Source organism: Mustela erminea, chromosome 6 (genome assembly GCF_009829155.1).
Source record: "Mustela erminea isolate mMusErm1 chromosome 6, mMusErm1.Pri, whole genome shotgun sequence".
NCBI classification, from domain to species: Eukaryota; Metazoa; Chordata; class Mammalia; order Carnivora; family Mustelidae; genus Mustela; species Mustela erminea.
This window is the reverse complement of record NC_045619.1, coordinates 93,485,415-93,500,586: the sequence shown is the minus strand read 5'-3', so window position 1 is coordinate 93,500,586 and position 15,172 is coordinate 93,485,415. Positions and strand designations below refer to the sequence as shown.

At 61.3% G+C, this 15,172-nt stretch overlaps 1 protein-coding gene across 1 annotated transcript in view; it reads right to left on the bottom strand.

Annotated features, from left to right (window-relative positions):
- The window catches only part of LRP1 (LDL receptor related protein 1), a 78,801-nt gene that overhangs the window by 300 nt on the left and 63,329 nt on the right, over positions 1-15,172 (bottom strand). Inside the window, exons 56-88 of the mRNA XM_032348723.1 lie at positions 14,550-14,733; positions 14,360-14,445; positions 14,087-14,206; positions 13,384-13,571; positions 13,042-13,247; positions 12,348-12,536; positions 11,661-11,809; positions 11,130-11,223; positions 10,894-11,010; positions 10,489-10,608; positions 10,010-10,132; positions 9,764-9,889; positions 9,245-9,361; positions 8,464-8,570; positions 8,227-8,359; positions 7,262-7,381; positions 7,030-7,152; positions 6,541-6,681; positions 6,292-6,426; positions 6,096-6,215; positions 5,029-5,297; positions 4,297-4,475; positions 3,672-3,778; positions 3,308-3,424; positions 2,657-2,833; positions 2,394-2,534; positions 2,101-2,274; positions 1,593-1,754; positions 1,023-1,197; positions 802-903; positions 584-648; positions 381-471; positions 142-286 (exon numbers count right to left, since the gene is read on the bottom strand). Coding sequence (XP_032204614.1) covers positions 142-286; positions 381-471; positions 584-648; positions 802-903; positions 1,023-1,197; positions 1,593-1,754; positions 2,101-2,274; positions 2,394-2,534; positions 2,657-2,833; positions 3,308-3,424; positions 3,672-3,778; positions 4,297-4,475; positions 5,029-5,297; positions 6,096-6,215; positions 6,292-6,426; positions 6,541-6,681; positions 7,030-7,152; positions 7,262-7,381; positions 8,227-8,359; positions 8,464-8,570; positions 9,245-9,361; positions 9,764-9,889; positions 10,010-10,132; positions 10,489-10,608; positions 10,894-11,010; positions 11,130-11,223; positions 11,661-11,809; positions 12,348-12,536; positions 13,042-13,247; positions 13,384-13,571; positions 14,087-14,206; positions 14,360-14,445; positions 14,550-14,733 — 4,602 coding nt within the window. The remainder of the gene's footprint in view (positions 1-141; positions 287-380; positions 472-583; positions 649-801; positions 904-1,022; positions 1,198-1,592; positions 1,755-2,100; positions 2,275-2,393; positions 2,535-2,656; positions 2,834-3,307; positions 3,425-3,671; positions 3,779-4,296; positions 4,476-5,028; positions 5,298-6,095; positions 6,216-6,291; positions 6,427-6,540; positions 6,682-7,029; positions 7,153-7,261; positions 7,382-8,226; positions 8,360-8,463; positions 8,571-9,244; positions 9,362-9,763; positions 9,890-10,009; positions 10,133-10,488; positions 10,609-10,893; positions 11,011-11,129; positions 11,224-11,660; positions 11,810-12,347; positions 12,537-13,041; positions 13,248-13,383; positions 13,572-14,086; positions 14,207-14,359; positions 14,446-14,549; positions 14,734-15,172) is intronic.

Below are 15,172 nucleotides of genomic sequence, written 5' to 3'. Positions count from 1 at the left end.
CTGCAAGGTGACAGTTCAAGTGGGGCTCAGGATGGGGTCGTTGGCCCGGTTGCCCAGCCCCCACCTCCATTCCATCATCCAACCCGGGGCCCTTCATCACCCCACCCTCACACAGCCTCCTCCCCTGTCCTCCCGGCCCACCTTGTCAGGGTCCAGTGCAAAGTCAGCATCCAGTAAGCCCCCTACATCATCAGGCTCCCCGCCTTCATACATCTTATAGGTGGGGTTCCCAATCTCCACATTCATGGCCCCGTTGGTCATCCGCTGGTGCTGGAAGCCCTTAGCCCTGGGGGAAGCAGGATTTTAGGGTGCAGGGATTCTAGGAGGGCAAGGCTAGGATGGTAAACTAACAGAATTTTCCAGAATTCTCCTTAACTCACCCTCGGACTCGCCGCTTATACCAGAATACCACTCCAGCTACCAGAAGCATCAGAAGCAGCAACAGCAGAGGGATGAGGATAGAGGCCATATCTGGAAGGGAGAAGGCGGGAAATGGAGTCAGAGAGGTTCAGGGAAAATGAGAGACCAAAATCTCCCTGCTCCAGAGCCCTGAAGCTCTGTCTTCCCATTCCCAGCCACCTACGTCCAGGCTGCTGTTGGCTGACCACCTGCTCCTCACACCGGGGTCCTGCCATGTGGGGCGGGCACCTGTAGACAGAAGGGGCAGACCTGAGCAGGCGGGACCTCCACAGCCACGGCTACCAGGGAACTGGGAGGGGCCACAGGGTCCCAGTGTCCTTGCACAGCTGTGGGGAGGGGAGGGGATGAGCTGGGTCTCAGGAAGGCTCAGGTCCCACTCACTGGCACTCAGGCATCATTTTGCTGTTCATGGTGCAGGAACCACCGTTGCTGCAGTGGCCGACGCAGGTCAGACAGCTGGGGGCCACGCGGCCATCAGAGCAGCTGCAGGAAGGAGTGACAGGCTGGGTGGGCTTGGTGGGGGGCTGGGGTGGGGGTGGGGTGGCTGAGGCGCTGAGGAAGGGGCGGGGCGGGGGCGGAGCTGTGGGGCAGGCCCCACTCACTTGCAGGTGACGTCCCCAGTCTGCTTGTTGACCACGCAGGCTCCCTCCAGGCAGCGGCTGCACTTGTTTACCTCACACCTAGGGCCCTCAAAGTAGGCAGTGCAGCGGCACTGCCGGGAGCCATCAGCGGCCATCTGGCATGTGCCGAAGTTCTCACAGTAGCCGGAGCACTGCCCTGGGGTTGGGGGGCGGGAAAGGAGCTGCCTCAAGCCCCACCCTCAGGAGGCTCCTCCACAGGCTGTGGGGGGAGGTGGCTGGACACCTGAGAGGACCCCTGGGTCTCTTAGGTGACTCCCACCTCCTCCCGAGCCCCCACCATCACGGACTCAGAGCAAATGTATGTCCCCAAACAGCCTGACAGGGCACTGCTTTCATTTGAATGATCCTGATGCCAGAGGGCTCATCACCTTGTGGGAAGTGTGCACACCTCTCTGGGTGAGCCCCCTGAACATGCTTGAGCTGCCAATGGCCTCCCTCCCTAAGGCAGACCCCTGGGACTGTCAGCCTGGGCTCTAGCTGCTCCAGTGTACCCCCTCACCCCACCCCGGGGCCCACGAATGGCTCACTCACGGTATTGGCAGCGATCCCCCAGGAAGCCGGGTAGACATCGGCACTGGGGCTGGTTGCCCTGGTTGACAGTGCAGGTGCTGTTGTTGGCACAGTAGCCCGCACACACCTGCTGGGTGCATTTGGGGCCCGTGAATCCCGTGGGGCACCGGCACGTGGGCATGCCTGGCGGGAGAGGAAATGTGAGTGGGGCTGAGACCCACTGAGGCCCCAGCCCTGCTGCATGGGGAGCAGGGCCCGGAGGACCCAGTTGGAGGGCCTCGGCAGAGGGAGGGATAAGGGATGCTGGGGCCATGGGTGGGAGGCGGGAGGCATGGAAGGGGGCAGCGGAGGGAGGGACACTGAGGCCGTGGGTTGGGGCCGTGAGCAGGAGGCAGGGGTTGACAGAGTGGGGGGCAGAGGTGAAGCCAGGGAGGAGGGGAGCCAGGTATCGGGGAGCTGGGGATTTGCCCGGGGTGGGGCGCCAAGGAGCTGGGAGCAGGCGTGGCCTCTGGAGAACTGAAGGCTGTACCGGAGGGGGAGGCGGCGCATGTGCCCCCATTGCGGCAGTACTCCCAGCACTGGTCCAGCTCGCACTTGTCGCCCGTGTACCGGGGCTGGCAGCGGCACTTCGGCTGCCTCCGCGCGTTGAGGAAGCAGCTGCCGCCATTGAAGCACTGCAGGTTACAGGTTCCGGGTCGAGGAGCTGCGGGAAGGACCATCAGGGCACAGAGCCAGGGAAAGAGGGGAGCTCAGGGCTCATGGGGCAGAGAGTCTGGGGCGGGAGAGGGGGGCTGGGGACATGGAGTAGGGGCATGAGCATACCATCTGGTGGGGGTGTTGGCGAGGGCACAGCCACACAGGTGCCATTGTCCAGCCGCTTCCCATTGGGACAGGTGCAGACAGGCCCACTGGGGCTCAGCAGGCAGAGCCATTCACACTTCTTGCGGTCACAGGGGTTGGTCACTGTGGGTGTGGGCAGGGGTGGAAGGATGCTGAGCCTCGGGGACCCAGGATCTTCCCGCACCCACTGAGACCTGAGGTGACAGCCTGGAGACTCTGCCTCCAGACCTGCCCTCTTTGCCTACCTTCAGGCTGCTTGTGTTGGTGGTACAGGACCACATCAGAGGCGTGGCTCAGGCCCCCTGTCAGGTTGATCAAGGGGCTGTGTCCAAACTTATGGATCTTGAAGACACGATTATTAATGTAGGTAACGCCATAGATGTAATCCTCAAAGACATCAATGCTGAAGGGGTGACTTAGGCCTGGGGGAGAAGGTAAACTCAGAGGGGACTCAGGCCCTGGTCACTCCCAAGGACACTGGCTCCCATGGCTCCCAGGCATCCCAAACTCAACATGTCCCAAACAAAACTACCCCCAACCTGTTCCTCCTCCTGTAGCCACTACTGGCAAAAGGTCCATTAGCCCTTGACTTCTGGGATCAGGACCGACTTCTGCTCTCTCTCCCTACATTTACTAAGCTCCTCCTGCCACCTCTGTTGCCTCCATACAGCTCAAAACTCGGTGTAATGAATGAATGGACAAGTGGGCCAGAGGATGCAGGGCTGGTACAGAGGGAGTCCAGTGCCGGGGAGGAGGGAGGTGAGGCCGGGAAGGCACTGCAGGACTGCTGGGCACCAGGATGAGGAGGTGGCAGATGCTGGGCAAGGCCTTGGACTCGGTGAGGAAGATAAGAGGCCCGAGGGCAGGGCTGGCTGAGGCTGCTCTCAGAGGCTGACCTCGTTTGCTGTCAGCAGCCACGATGGGGTCCGTGCCATTGAGCCGGATGCTGCCGATGACTGAGAGCTTGGCGTCTGCCCAGTACAGTCGTTCATTGTGATAGTCCACAGCCAAGCCTAGGGAAAGGCAGAGAGCATTGTGAAGGCCCAGCCTCGCCCACCCTAGACTCAAGAAAAGCAGACCTGTCTCCATGCTTGGGACAGCTCCGTCCTGTCCCCATGACCACTCCTAGTCACGTCTGGGAAAAGCTTCCATGACTCGCTGTCCATCCCAGACCAAGCCCCTTCCCCCCTCAGCTTTTATGTGACCTCAGGCTCAGCAAGTCCACCCCTCCCACATCCCCTGCCCCCTGCTGCCACGGACCTGTGGGCCATTGGATGTTGTCCTGTACCAGTGTCTCCCGAAGGGTCCCATCCATTGCTGCTGTTTCAATTTTGGGGTGATTCCCCCAGTCTGACCAGTACATGGTGCTGGGGAAGAAGAAAAAGTCAGTGTGGGTAGGACCTGGGGCTCCCAGAGGAGGCTGAGCAACGTGTGCCACCAGGTCATGGCCTGGGCACAGGGACTGCTGGGTAGTGGAAGGAGGGTGTCCTGTTTCCCTCCTCCGGAGAAAACCAGGGGAGTCAGCTCCCTGCTCAAGTTAAAGATCTTTTACTCTAAAGTCACACTGTGCTGATCCAGAGTCATCAAAGTGGGCAGAACTGCCCCCTGGAGCAAAGGAGGAACTGGAAGTTGGCTGCACATGACAGCCAGCCACGTGGAGGTCAGGCCCCTACCCAGCAGGCCAGCTGGGAGTTCTGGCAAAGGCAGCCCATGGGGAGGGCCAGAGCTGGGTACGGGCCTGAAGACGCTAGGGTTGGAGGAAGACTGATCTCAGGATGATCTGGAAGGGGAAGGACAGGCTTGGGGATGCTAGGTACCCGCCCCCCTCCCAGAAGCTTCCTAGCACCGGCTCGGATGCCTTCCCCCCGGGAGGACCCCTGCACACCCCCTCAGCGGGTCCACCACGATGGCATGGGGCTCGTCGATCATGCCCGAGATGAGTGTCTTGCGGTTCTCGCCCTTCATTTGTGCCACCTCAATCACATCTCGGCCCGAGTCTGTCCAGTACACGTTCCCAGCCACCCAGTCGATGGCAATACCCCTTGGCATCTTGAGCCCTGAAATCTGAATGCAGGGGTGACAATTTCAGGGGCCACCACCCTTTGTCTTCCTGCCCATTATCCCCACCGCCACCTGCCAGCTTGTCCCTGCTAAAAAGTCAGCCTAGGAAGAGAGCCAGTTCTCTGATTTTGAAGAAATTCCCTGACACTTACCTTATGAGTCATAAGAGCTTTCCCATGTTTTGCTGAATTAGGCATTATTACCTTGCTCTATTGAGGAAAGAAGCGAGGTCCTAAGAGGTCAAATGGGTGCCCATGCCCCACAGAGTGGGTGGCCGTGACAATCAGGAGCTGAATTTGGTTCTGAGGCTCAAGGCCAGTGTGCTCACTGTACCCTGCCACCTTGGGCTGCCATGTGGCAGAGCCAGCTACCACTGCTGGCATCGCTTTGCCCACCTGTCATGCCCACAACGACCTTGACTGCCCTGCCTGCCAGCCTCACCCTCTACCCCCTTCCACTGGCCTTTTCAAACTCTGCTCTGAACCATCTGCTCTTTGCCATCTTTCCATCCAATCTGTGTGGGTCCCATCCCCGGAGTTGGGGGGGGGCTACTCACATTGAGGTGGGTGACACCCCGGTCAATCTGTCGCCGGTGGCGGTTGGATGTGGTGGGGGGGGCAGCAGGTGGCAGGCTGCGATAGGAGATGGTCCCTGTGTGCCAGTTTGTCCAATAGACACGGCCGGCCTTGACATGGACATCCATGGCATCGATGCGGACACTCTCGTCACCCTGGAAGGCCTGCTCGTAAGCCGAATGGGGGTGACTGGGGAACAGGCTGCGGATCTCATTGTCATCGGCGATGTAGAGGACCTGATACTCGGAGCCTGGACGGGTGAGAGGCCAGGTGTTGGGTGCAGTAAATGGTAGAGATGGGAGGCCAGGCTGGGGGGTGCTGGGCCTGAAGCTGGGATGGGCTCCCTCCTCTCCTTCCCTGAGCTAATCTGGTGTGACCTGGCACTCCAGAAAACCCTCTGGGCCTCTCCAGCCCCAGAAACTTCTGCTGCTCCACGGTCTTGGGGCTGGCATCCCTACACTCTGCCACATGCTGTCTGATACCTGCTTGTGGGCACATGCGGTGGGATTGTGTGTGTACACGTGCCCTCGTGGGTGCGTGGGTGTGTGTGTGGCCGACTGGGGGTGTCTGTACTCAGGCAGGTGCAGGTAAGCACCAAAGGATATGGAAGAGTAGAGCTTACTTGTTCTCAGTGCCCCCCAAGAAAGTAAATATGAGATGATGGTTTGTGTTAACTCAATGAAAGGAACCCTTTCATAAGGTATATGTGTATCAAACCATCCCCTGTGCACACTAACTATCTGACAGCTGAAAATGAAAAGCAAACGCGGTACAGGTGATTGCCTGCTGATGCATACCTGTGCGCTCTGTGGGTGAGCGGTGGGTGAGGAAGCAAGCACGTATGGGATTTAGGTGTACTGCCCACACTGCAGGCTTCCTCCGATGAGCCAACCCCCAAACTAGCACCCTCTGTGCCACGGCCGGCCTGTGGCTCTGGGGTTCCTTGCTTAGAGCGGGAAGGGAAGCATCCCTTCTACATGTCAGCCGGGTTTGTACCAAGGTGTCTGTAGCCCCACCCACTCCTGCAGTCTGCGGGCTGCGGCGGTACCTTCCGCCTTGCAGGTGTTGTGCGTCTTCATGAAGTTGCGGGCGCAGCTGCAGAGATGGCCACCCTTGGTGTTGTTGCAGAGCTGGGAGCAGGTGCCGAAGCGCAGGCACTCGTTGATGTCTGGGGGTTACACGGGGGAGGGGGGTCATGAAGAGTCTGGGTATCTGCCCGCCCCCTCCGAGTCCCGCCTTCCTACCCTGGCATCCAGGCTGGCCCGGCACGGTGTGGAAGCCAGAGCGACAGGCACAGTAGGCGGCTTTCTCCGTGCGCACGCAGCGGGCCTCATCCCCGCAGATGCTGGCGTTGGTGGCGCAGCTGGTCAGCTTGGGGTCTGCGGAGGACAGAGCGGGTCCCCTGCCCTGAGCCACCCTGTGCCCAGGCGGCGGTTCTCTGCCCAACCGCCCCAGGGTGGGCCCCCGCCCACCCCTGCCGGCGCGGGGCTTACCGATGCTGCAGTCCTCCTCATCGGAGCCGTCCCCGCAGTCATCCAGCATGTTGCAGCGCAGCGAGGAGGACAGGCAGCGCTGGTTCCGGCACAGAAACTCCTTCTTGTCTTTGCAGTGGGGGGTCTGGGCCGTGGGGGGCTCTGAAGAAGGCGGGGGCTTCAGATCTGGCTATTGGCCACCCCACAGCCTCCAGGTCCACAGGGACGCCCTGCGGCTCTCTGTCAAGCTTCGGGGGATGCGGGCTAAACATTCAGAGTCCCAGTCTCCATCTCAAGACCTAGGCGCCAGAAAGCCTCCCGGGCTTTCTCCAGGGGCTTCTCTCTTACAAGGAAGGGCCCTTGGGCTCCCGGCAACGGATCTGCACCCCCCGCGGATGAAGTCCGCACTTGGCCCACTCCCCTCCACCTCCTGTGCAGCACCCAAAATATGGCGTGCCCCTCCTCCCCAGCCCGCCGGCGCCAGGCTCCCTCCACCAGCTCCCTGCTCACCACAGTCCTCCTCGTCAGTCCCATCCCCACAGTTGTCAGTGCCGTCGCACTGGCGCCCGATCCACAGGCAGACGCGGTCGTTCTTGCAACGGAAGGGCCGGTTAGGAGGGCACACGAACCGGGCTGCAGCGGTGGGAGCGGATGGAGCAAGAAATCAGCCAGAGGGGCGGGCCTGGAGCCCCGGGAGAGCAAGAAAGCCCCGCCCTGTCCCAGCCCGGCTCCTCCAGCTCACCGCACTCCTCCGGGTTTTCGTCGGAGTTGTCCCCGCAGTCGTCCTCGCCGTCGCACTTCCACGCCAGCGGCTTGCACAGGGTATTGTTGCACTGGAACTCGTCCAGGGGGCAGGTCCGCACTGGGCACCACGGCCAACAAAGAGCCAAGAATGAGCTCTGAGCCCCAGGTTGACTGTAAGGGGCGGGGTCTTGCCCCCATCCTTCCCTCCACAGGTGTAGGCCCAGAGGAATAACGGGGCAAGTAGTGGCGGGGTTGGAATGAACCCAGGCCTCCTAATTTTATACCAGCCAGGCAGCTGAGCAGAACTGCCTCCTCTGGTTATTTCGGGGAGAAGAAGCCTTTCAGGGGAAGCTTGTACAGAAAGGTATGGAGGGCCCTCTTTGGTGGTTGTGGCAGGGCATCTGGGCCTACTCTAGTTTAACTGCAGGCACAAAGGAGGAACACTGGGCTGGGAGTCAGGAGACTTAGGCTTCCCTGACCAACCAGGGCAGAGCCAGAGTGTCTGTCCTTGGCTATCTGGATGGGGTTGTGGAATCTCTGCTCCAAGCCCCAGACTTCTCTTACCCAAGCTTCGCAATGAGGCCTTGGGCCACTGAGCCCAGGCAGTCCGGCCAGAGACAGGCACTGCTTCCTGGCCCCGGGAAAGGGAGAGGAGAGTGAGTGGGGACTGCCCTGTGGGACCGGTGGCTTGGAGCCTGGATGGACACAGCCAAGAGGTTTCTGCTGGATTTGGGCCCAATAGGCCGCTTGACTATGTGCTGCTGTGGAGGGCACACCCCACACAGAAATGTCCCCAGAGGCCCTGGGTCTGGCTCAGAGCTCTCTCCCCGATGCCTAGGATAGTGCCTGGTACACGGTATGTGCTTCAGAATGACTTTTTTCCTGAGCAGTGACTATAGGATAGGACGCAGGAGTGACCGGGTGGCGGGGGTGGGGGGTGGAGGGGTAGCGGGATAGGCTTACCGCCGGTGCCACAGGCTTCCTCGTCACTGCCGTCCATGCAGTCAGCGTCTGCGTCACAGCGCCAACGCAGGGGGATGCAGTGGCCACTCTTGCACTGGAACTGGTCCATGTCACACCGGGGACTGCAGTCTTTCTGTGGGGACACGTGCGGGCATCCTGGTCAGAGCAGGGCACCCCGGTAGCCCAGCCCTGATCCCTCCGAGGCCATCCTTCCCTTGGGCTGGTCTCCCTTCCCACCTCGTCAGACCCATCTGCACAGTCGTGGTCCCCATCGCATTTCCAGCGCCCAGCAATGCAGCGGCCATTGGCACACGAGAACTCACTCTCAGAGCAGGGCCGAGGGGCTGGAGGAAGGATAGGGGAGAGACAGGCCCCAGGAGGGTGGGCACAGGGACTCAGCCCTCGGCCAAGCAAGACCACCCATCCCCATGTCCCTGAGAGCCACAGGTGATGATCAAGATGCTCAACCAATCCTGAGCAAGCCAGCTGACTGCCCTCATGGGATTAGCTGGGTCCAGCGCAGGCTCACACTTACCCCTTTGGGGTGGACACACATGAGAGAGGGCACGGGTCCCTGGCTCTGCCCTCAGGATGGACTGTGTACGGGGGGTCGAGGGGAACAGGAGAGGAACGACACCACTAAGACAAGCACCAGGGTTTAGGGAGAGGCCAGTAAAGGATGATGGGCTGAGGCACAGGGATGGGTGGGCTCTGGGGCAGTGGCAGGGGGTATGGTGGGAGCACGGGCACATCGGAGACACCTACCTCTGCAACCCCGAGAGGACAGTGTGAAAATGGAGAGAAACATGAGATGAGGTGAAATGGCACAAACTCAAATACACGACATGGAGCGGGGTGGGGTGGGGTGAGCAGGGAGGGGGCACCTGACCCCCAGCCCTGGGAGGTGGCCACCTGCCCCGATGCCACCTGGTGGGGGCAGGGGTGCTGAGAGGGGAGGTGCCCCAACTCTCTTGCAGCAGGGTGCCTGCAGTGTGGGGTGGGGGGGGCGGGGACATACTGCAGCTCTCCTCATCCGAGTTGTCCCCACAGTCGTTGTCATAATCGCACTGCCAGCGGCCTGGCACGCAACGGTTGTTCTTGCAGCGGAACTGGTAGGGCTCGCAGGTACGCTCATCTAGTGGAGGCAAGATCGGGGGGCAAATGTCGGGGCCATCAGGCACGGAGTGAGGGCAGGCATGAGGGTTTCGGACAAGCACTGGCAGGATGGCCAGGAGTGGGAGCGAGAGCAGCAAGGGGGAGGCCATGCTGCATTCTGGCTGAGATGCAGGGTCCGCAAGGAGGTTATGAGGTGGGAGAGGCTCGAGCAGGAGGAGCTGCCCAGGGGCGGGCGAACAGAGCCTTGGGTGTGGGGGGGTGGGCCAGGAAGATTCTACCCAGGTGTGTGCTGCTGAGGTGCCAGTGGGTGGGGATGGGGAATCCAAAGGGAGGTGGTGGGCGTGGGAGGTGGGGCCGTGGACGGCCCGAGTTCTGCCCAGGCCGGATGCCCTCCCCCGAGAGCGGGTCTGGGGAGGCTCACCACACTCTTCCTTGGGCTCGTCGGAGCCGTCCCCACAGTCGTCCTCTCCATCACACTTCCAGCGTGCCGGGATGCAGCGGCCTGAGTCCTTGCAGCGGAACTCATCCACTCCGCAGGTCATCTGGGCTGCAGGGGGCGACAGTGGTGAGGCGGAGGCTCCTTGCTGGGGTGTGTTGGGGGGATTGTGCTCCAGAGCAGCAGACGCTGCGGAGGGGAGGTGGGTGCCAGGGGTGCCAGGCCACTCACTGCAATTGGCGGGCTCATCGCTGCCGTCCACACAGTCATTGTCCCGGTCACAGACCCAGACTCGGGGGATGCAGCGCTTGGTGATGGAGCACTGGAACTGGTTGGGAGCGCAGGTCACTTCAGCTGCAGTGGGGGAGAGTGAGGACCTGCCTATTCCACCAGTACCACAGCACCACAGCTCGAGATCACCACCTTCTCCCTCTTCCAAGCTCTAGCTGCAGTTCCACCAGCAATTTCTTCAGAGAAAGGGACCATTTAGCTCCAGTTTTGGTGCTTTTTGTATGCACATCTCTATGCCGAGCATGATGTTTTTATGAGCAAGCCAAGTCACACCCAATACAAATTACGTTGCCCATCTAATAACGTTCCCGGAGAGCGGCGCGGCCCCTAGACAAAGCGGTGGGTAGATCTCACTGTGGACTGTTTCCATGCCTGTCTGCCCACCAGCCCGCTCCCCGCCCACAGCTTCGGGCACTCACGGCAGTCCCTCTCGTCCTCCCCGTCCCCACAGTTGTCTTGCCCGTTGCAGCGGAAGATGCCGGGTATACAGCGGTTGGTGTTGGTGCACTTGAATTGGCTGGGCAAGCAGACATGGATATCTGTGGGAGGGGGAGAGGAGGGGAGGGTAACTAATGGAGGGCGGAGGGTTCAGGTGCAGGGAGGGCCTGCCCCGCCCCCGCTTCCGCCCCACCCCCTCCCCGGCAGTGAGCAGTGCAGCTTCAGGGCCCAGAGCAGTTGGAGTCCAGCCCAGAGAAGAGGCTGCTGTGGGCTGAGCTCCCTCGCCCTTGGAGTGCTGTGTGAAACCTCCAAATCCCAGGGAGGGAAAAGGCGGGGGGTGGGGGGGGGTGGGGAGGAGGGCAGCCGGTGTCTGGGCAGCCCTTTACCGCAGTTGGCCTCGTCACTGTTGTCTTGGCAGTCGTTGTCCCCATCACAGATGAAGGCAGGGTTGGTGCAGATACCGGTTGAGCACTGGAACTGTCCAGGGCGGCACTTGAACTCGGCTGCCAGGAAGGGAGCCTCAGAGTCAGAAGGACTGGGGCTGGGCATGGCCACTGGGAGCCTCGGAAGTCAGCTTGTTCCCACGAAGGACCTCCTTGCCACCCCTGCTCTGGGCACTTACGACAGTCCGGGGGCTCGTCTGAGTGGTCCCCACAATCATCCTCCGTGTCACACTTCCACCAGAAGGGGATGCACTTGTCGTTCTTGCACACAAACTGGAGGGCAGGTGGGGGCAAGAGGGGTTGGTGGGGATCTGGGGAACTTGGGAGGTTTTTGTTTGAGGGGCTGGGATGTTTCAAAGAAGTGGGAGGGTCAGGACATTTGGTGGGGGGCCTGAGCTGGATGGATGGAGGGGATGTGAGGTGTGCAGGAGGGCTGGGTGATGGGGTATCTGTGGGGGGGTCAGGGTGGAGGGTATTGGTGAGGGAGGGCCAGAGTTAGGGTGTAGGGGTGTTTGTGTGAGGTAACAGGTATAAAAGTATTGCTGTGGGGAGACAAGAGGTAGGCAAGAAATGTGGGGGCGTTAGCGTGGAAAAACCAGATGCGTGAGGACATTAGAGCAGGTGCTGGGGTCGAGGAGGAGTGGGGGCACTGGTGTGGGGGGTTGGGGAGCAAGGCGTTGGTGATTGGGGGTCATGGGGAGGAGCCTCACCTGGCTTGCTGTGCAGTTGGACACACAGGTGCGCCCGTCGCTGCCCAGGTAGAAGTTGGTGGGACAGGCACACTTGTGGCCCCCTCCGGGGGACAGGAGGCACAGGTTGCTGCAGCCACCATTGTTGACCTTGCAGGGGTGATTGGGCACTGCCGGAGAGAAAGGGGCTAGAGTACAGCCGACTGGGCCCAGCGTATGGGCCACGCTCCCGGAGCCTCGGGCCTCCGGCAGAGCGTGGCCAACTCTCCCTCGTGCCACGCTTTCTGGTCTGCTGAAGGCTGCCCAGCCTACTGTATCCTGGCAAACGGCTCCAAATCCTACTCGCTTAGGAGGAGGGTGAAGCCAGAGAAGGGAGAGGTCCCTTCTAGAGGTCCCGGGATCAGGCCAACCCTGAAGCCTCGTATGCTGCCTCCCCTGCCTTTGGGGTCCCACCTCGGCGGTCTGCACCCTCAGGGGCTTGCTACTGCAAGACTCCGGGGCTGACTGGCCCCGGGCTGGGCTGCAGCTCCCAAGAGCCCGACCACGGCCTGTCTCCAGCCCCCCAGTTTTTCAGTGTCTGACAAGCAAGTCTCAGGTGATGCTGGAGATGGGGCAGAAGGCAACCAGCCCTGCTGGGCCCCATCCCTCCCACAGGGGCCCCTGGTGCCAGGCTCCTCCTTCATCTGCTCCCACCCCTCAGCCACTCACCATCTGGTTGGCGCAGGGCGTGGAACACATGCAGGTCCATGGGCCGGTGCAGGGTGCTGATGAGGAGTGTCTTGTTGGTGCCCGTGGTCTTGTGGGCTCGGTTGATGGACTTGGTCTCCCAGTCGGTCCAGTAGACATAGTCCTCGAACAGGGTCAGTGCAAAGATGTGCGGGATATCCTGGCTCAGCACTGCAGGCCGGGGAGGGAACAGGCCCAGCAGCCAGTCGGCACCTTTCCTACCAGATGCCCTTAACCCATAGCAACCCCGTGAGGTGGGCGCTTGCCCTGCTTCCAGATGGTTTGGTGGCTCCCCAAGGTCGCACAACTAGTAAGTGGCAGACCTGGAACTCGAACTTGGGCCTCTGACAGCAGGTTTCTGGTCCATAATATTATAGGATTCCTGGTGCTGAAGTATCCCGACCCCAGACCTCCCACCCCTGCCTTTCTCAGGGCCCCGAGCTGTGCATAAGAAGGGACCTCTCTTTCTCCTTCCTGAGGTAGCAGATGGCAGCCTCATGCCGGGGCTTGGCCAGGGGCCATAAATTGGGGTGCTCTGGACCCCCATGCCCCTGGTGGGTGGTGTCCTCAAACCATGCCCTCAGACTTTTAATTCTACACTCTGACCCGAGGCCTGATCCACGGACTCTCAGACCCCCCTCCCCCAGGTCCGCTGTAGGCAGGCAGCCTCACTGACCGACATGGCGATTAGAGCCGTCCAGGCTGGCAAACTCAATGTAGTCCTCACGGGCATCAGCCCAGTAGATGCGCTCGGTGACATAGTCCAGTGTCAGGCCGTTGGGCCACGTGATCTTGGTGTCCACGATGACACTGCGGCCAGACCCATCCATGCCTATCCGGCCGATCAGTGAGTGGTCACCCCAGTCTGTCCAGTACAGGTACCTGGCAGGTGGGCGGGCAGTGAGCCCCAAGAGATCCTGTGGCTGGTCCCCCCGGGAGCCCGCAGGGAGGCTGGGCCTCGATGCCTGAGCACACTTCTGGCTTTCAGGGGCTCCCCCAACCCTCCTTGCCTGCGTACCCATTCTGGACGTCCACCACCAGAGCCCTGGGCTCACGGAGGCCAGAGCTGACCAGCACCGTCCGGTAGGCCCCGTTGAGCTTGGACACTTCGATGGTGTCCCGGCCTTTGTCACACCAGTACAGGTTGCCACCCACCCAGTCCACAGCCAGTCCGTCAGGGTTGCTGAGGCCTGTCCGATGCAGCACCTGTGTCAGGGGCAGGGAAGGAAGAGCTCTGGGTGACCTGGGCCATAACCCTCAGTCTCTCTGGGGCCCAGCTTCCTCCAGTGTGAAGTGAAGCAGAGCTCTGTCCCACAGCTTGGCCAGGAGGACAACAGACAGAAAGCTCCCAGCCCTGGGCCTAAGGTCATCGGAGGCTCTAGGACAGGGGTCTTCAGGTGAGAGAGACCGCATCCCAAGCCCCACAGTGCCTGGGGGCGAGCATTTAAGAGAGGTTTGTTCTGAGGGAAAAAGACTAAGATGACTAGGAAAAGAGCAGGAGGAATCTCCTAGATTTTACTCTCTGAGCCTGGGGGGAGGGAGAAGCCCGGACAAGCAGAGCTGTGCAGAGACTCCGTCGGGAAGGGGGAGGAAGGAAGAATTCAGTGGGATGCGTGGGGTGAAGGGGAGATGGCCTTGAAACAGAGAGAGCTCTCTGGGGAGAGACACCGGGACTCCCCCATCGCCCTGGTCTGCGGAGGAGTGGGCTGCCCTGGCCTCACCTGCACGTTACTCCCGTTAAGGTGCATTCTTCGGATCATGCTGCCCTGGGTCGTCACATCCGTCCAGTAAATCATTTGTTCTCGGTAGTCGAAGTCCAAGGCGACGGCGTTGTTTAGGCCCTGGATGTGGGGGGTAGGGGAGAAGAAGGATGACAGAATCAGGACACGGGTGGCTGGAGGAGTCAGCAGGGGAGAAGGAGGGGGCTGTGCAGGGCAGGGAACATAGCTCCGGGCCTGGGGAGACGGGTGGGCTGAGGTGGGCCAGCGCGGCACCTGTTTCAGCAGCGTGTAGTTGGAGCCGTCCAGGTTGAGCCTGCGCAGGTAGTAGCGGTTGGCGAAGATCAGGAAGGGCTCCTCATCTGCAGACAGATCACCCTGGCTCAGCTGCCGGCCGGGGCATGCCCCCACAGCCCCGGTCCCCAGCAGTCCCAGGCATCTGACGCCCGCCAAGTGCCCATCTTACCAGTCACGGCTTTGCAGCTGTGGGGGTCGCCCCCACGGGGGGCGTAGCCCTCCACACACAGACACTTATAGCTGCCGTGCGTGTTGATGCAGCGCTGACTGCAGGGGAATGTGGAACTGCACTCGTCCACGTCAGCACACGTGCGGCCGTCGTCCTTCAGGCGGAAGCCTGGGCGGCAGCGGCACTGTGGGCACAGGAAGCCTCGGGCTGGGGTTGGGCAGGGCTCGGGGCCTCCCACCCCAGAGACTGGGGCTTCAGCTCCCCCCACCCCAGGCAGCTGGCTCGGCGGGCAGGCAGCAAGCAGGTGCTGAGTTGACCCGTGCCAGGCCTCTGCCTCTAGCCCCACATGACCGGCGACCGCCCTGTTTCTACGACCGGTGAGCGTTATCTGACAGAGCGGCTTGTGCTTCACTTCTGAGGCTTTCTTCACTTGGCTGTTCTCCCCCCACAGCAGCTGCCCCTTCTCAGGACCCCTTGCCAGTACCCCCGCACCCCCTGGCCCTCCGGGTGTCTGAGTGCAGGGCTCAGGCCTTGGACTTCCCCTCTTTTCCAACTATACTCACTCCCTTGGGGATCTCCAGACTCATGGATTTTAAATGCTGTCTCTACAGTGAAAAGCTGCC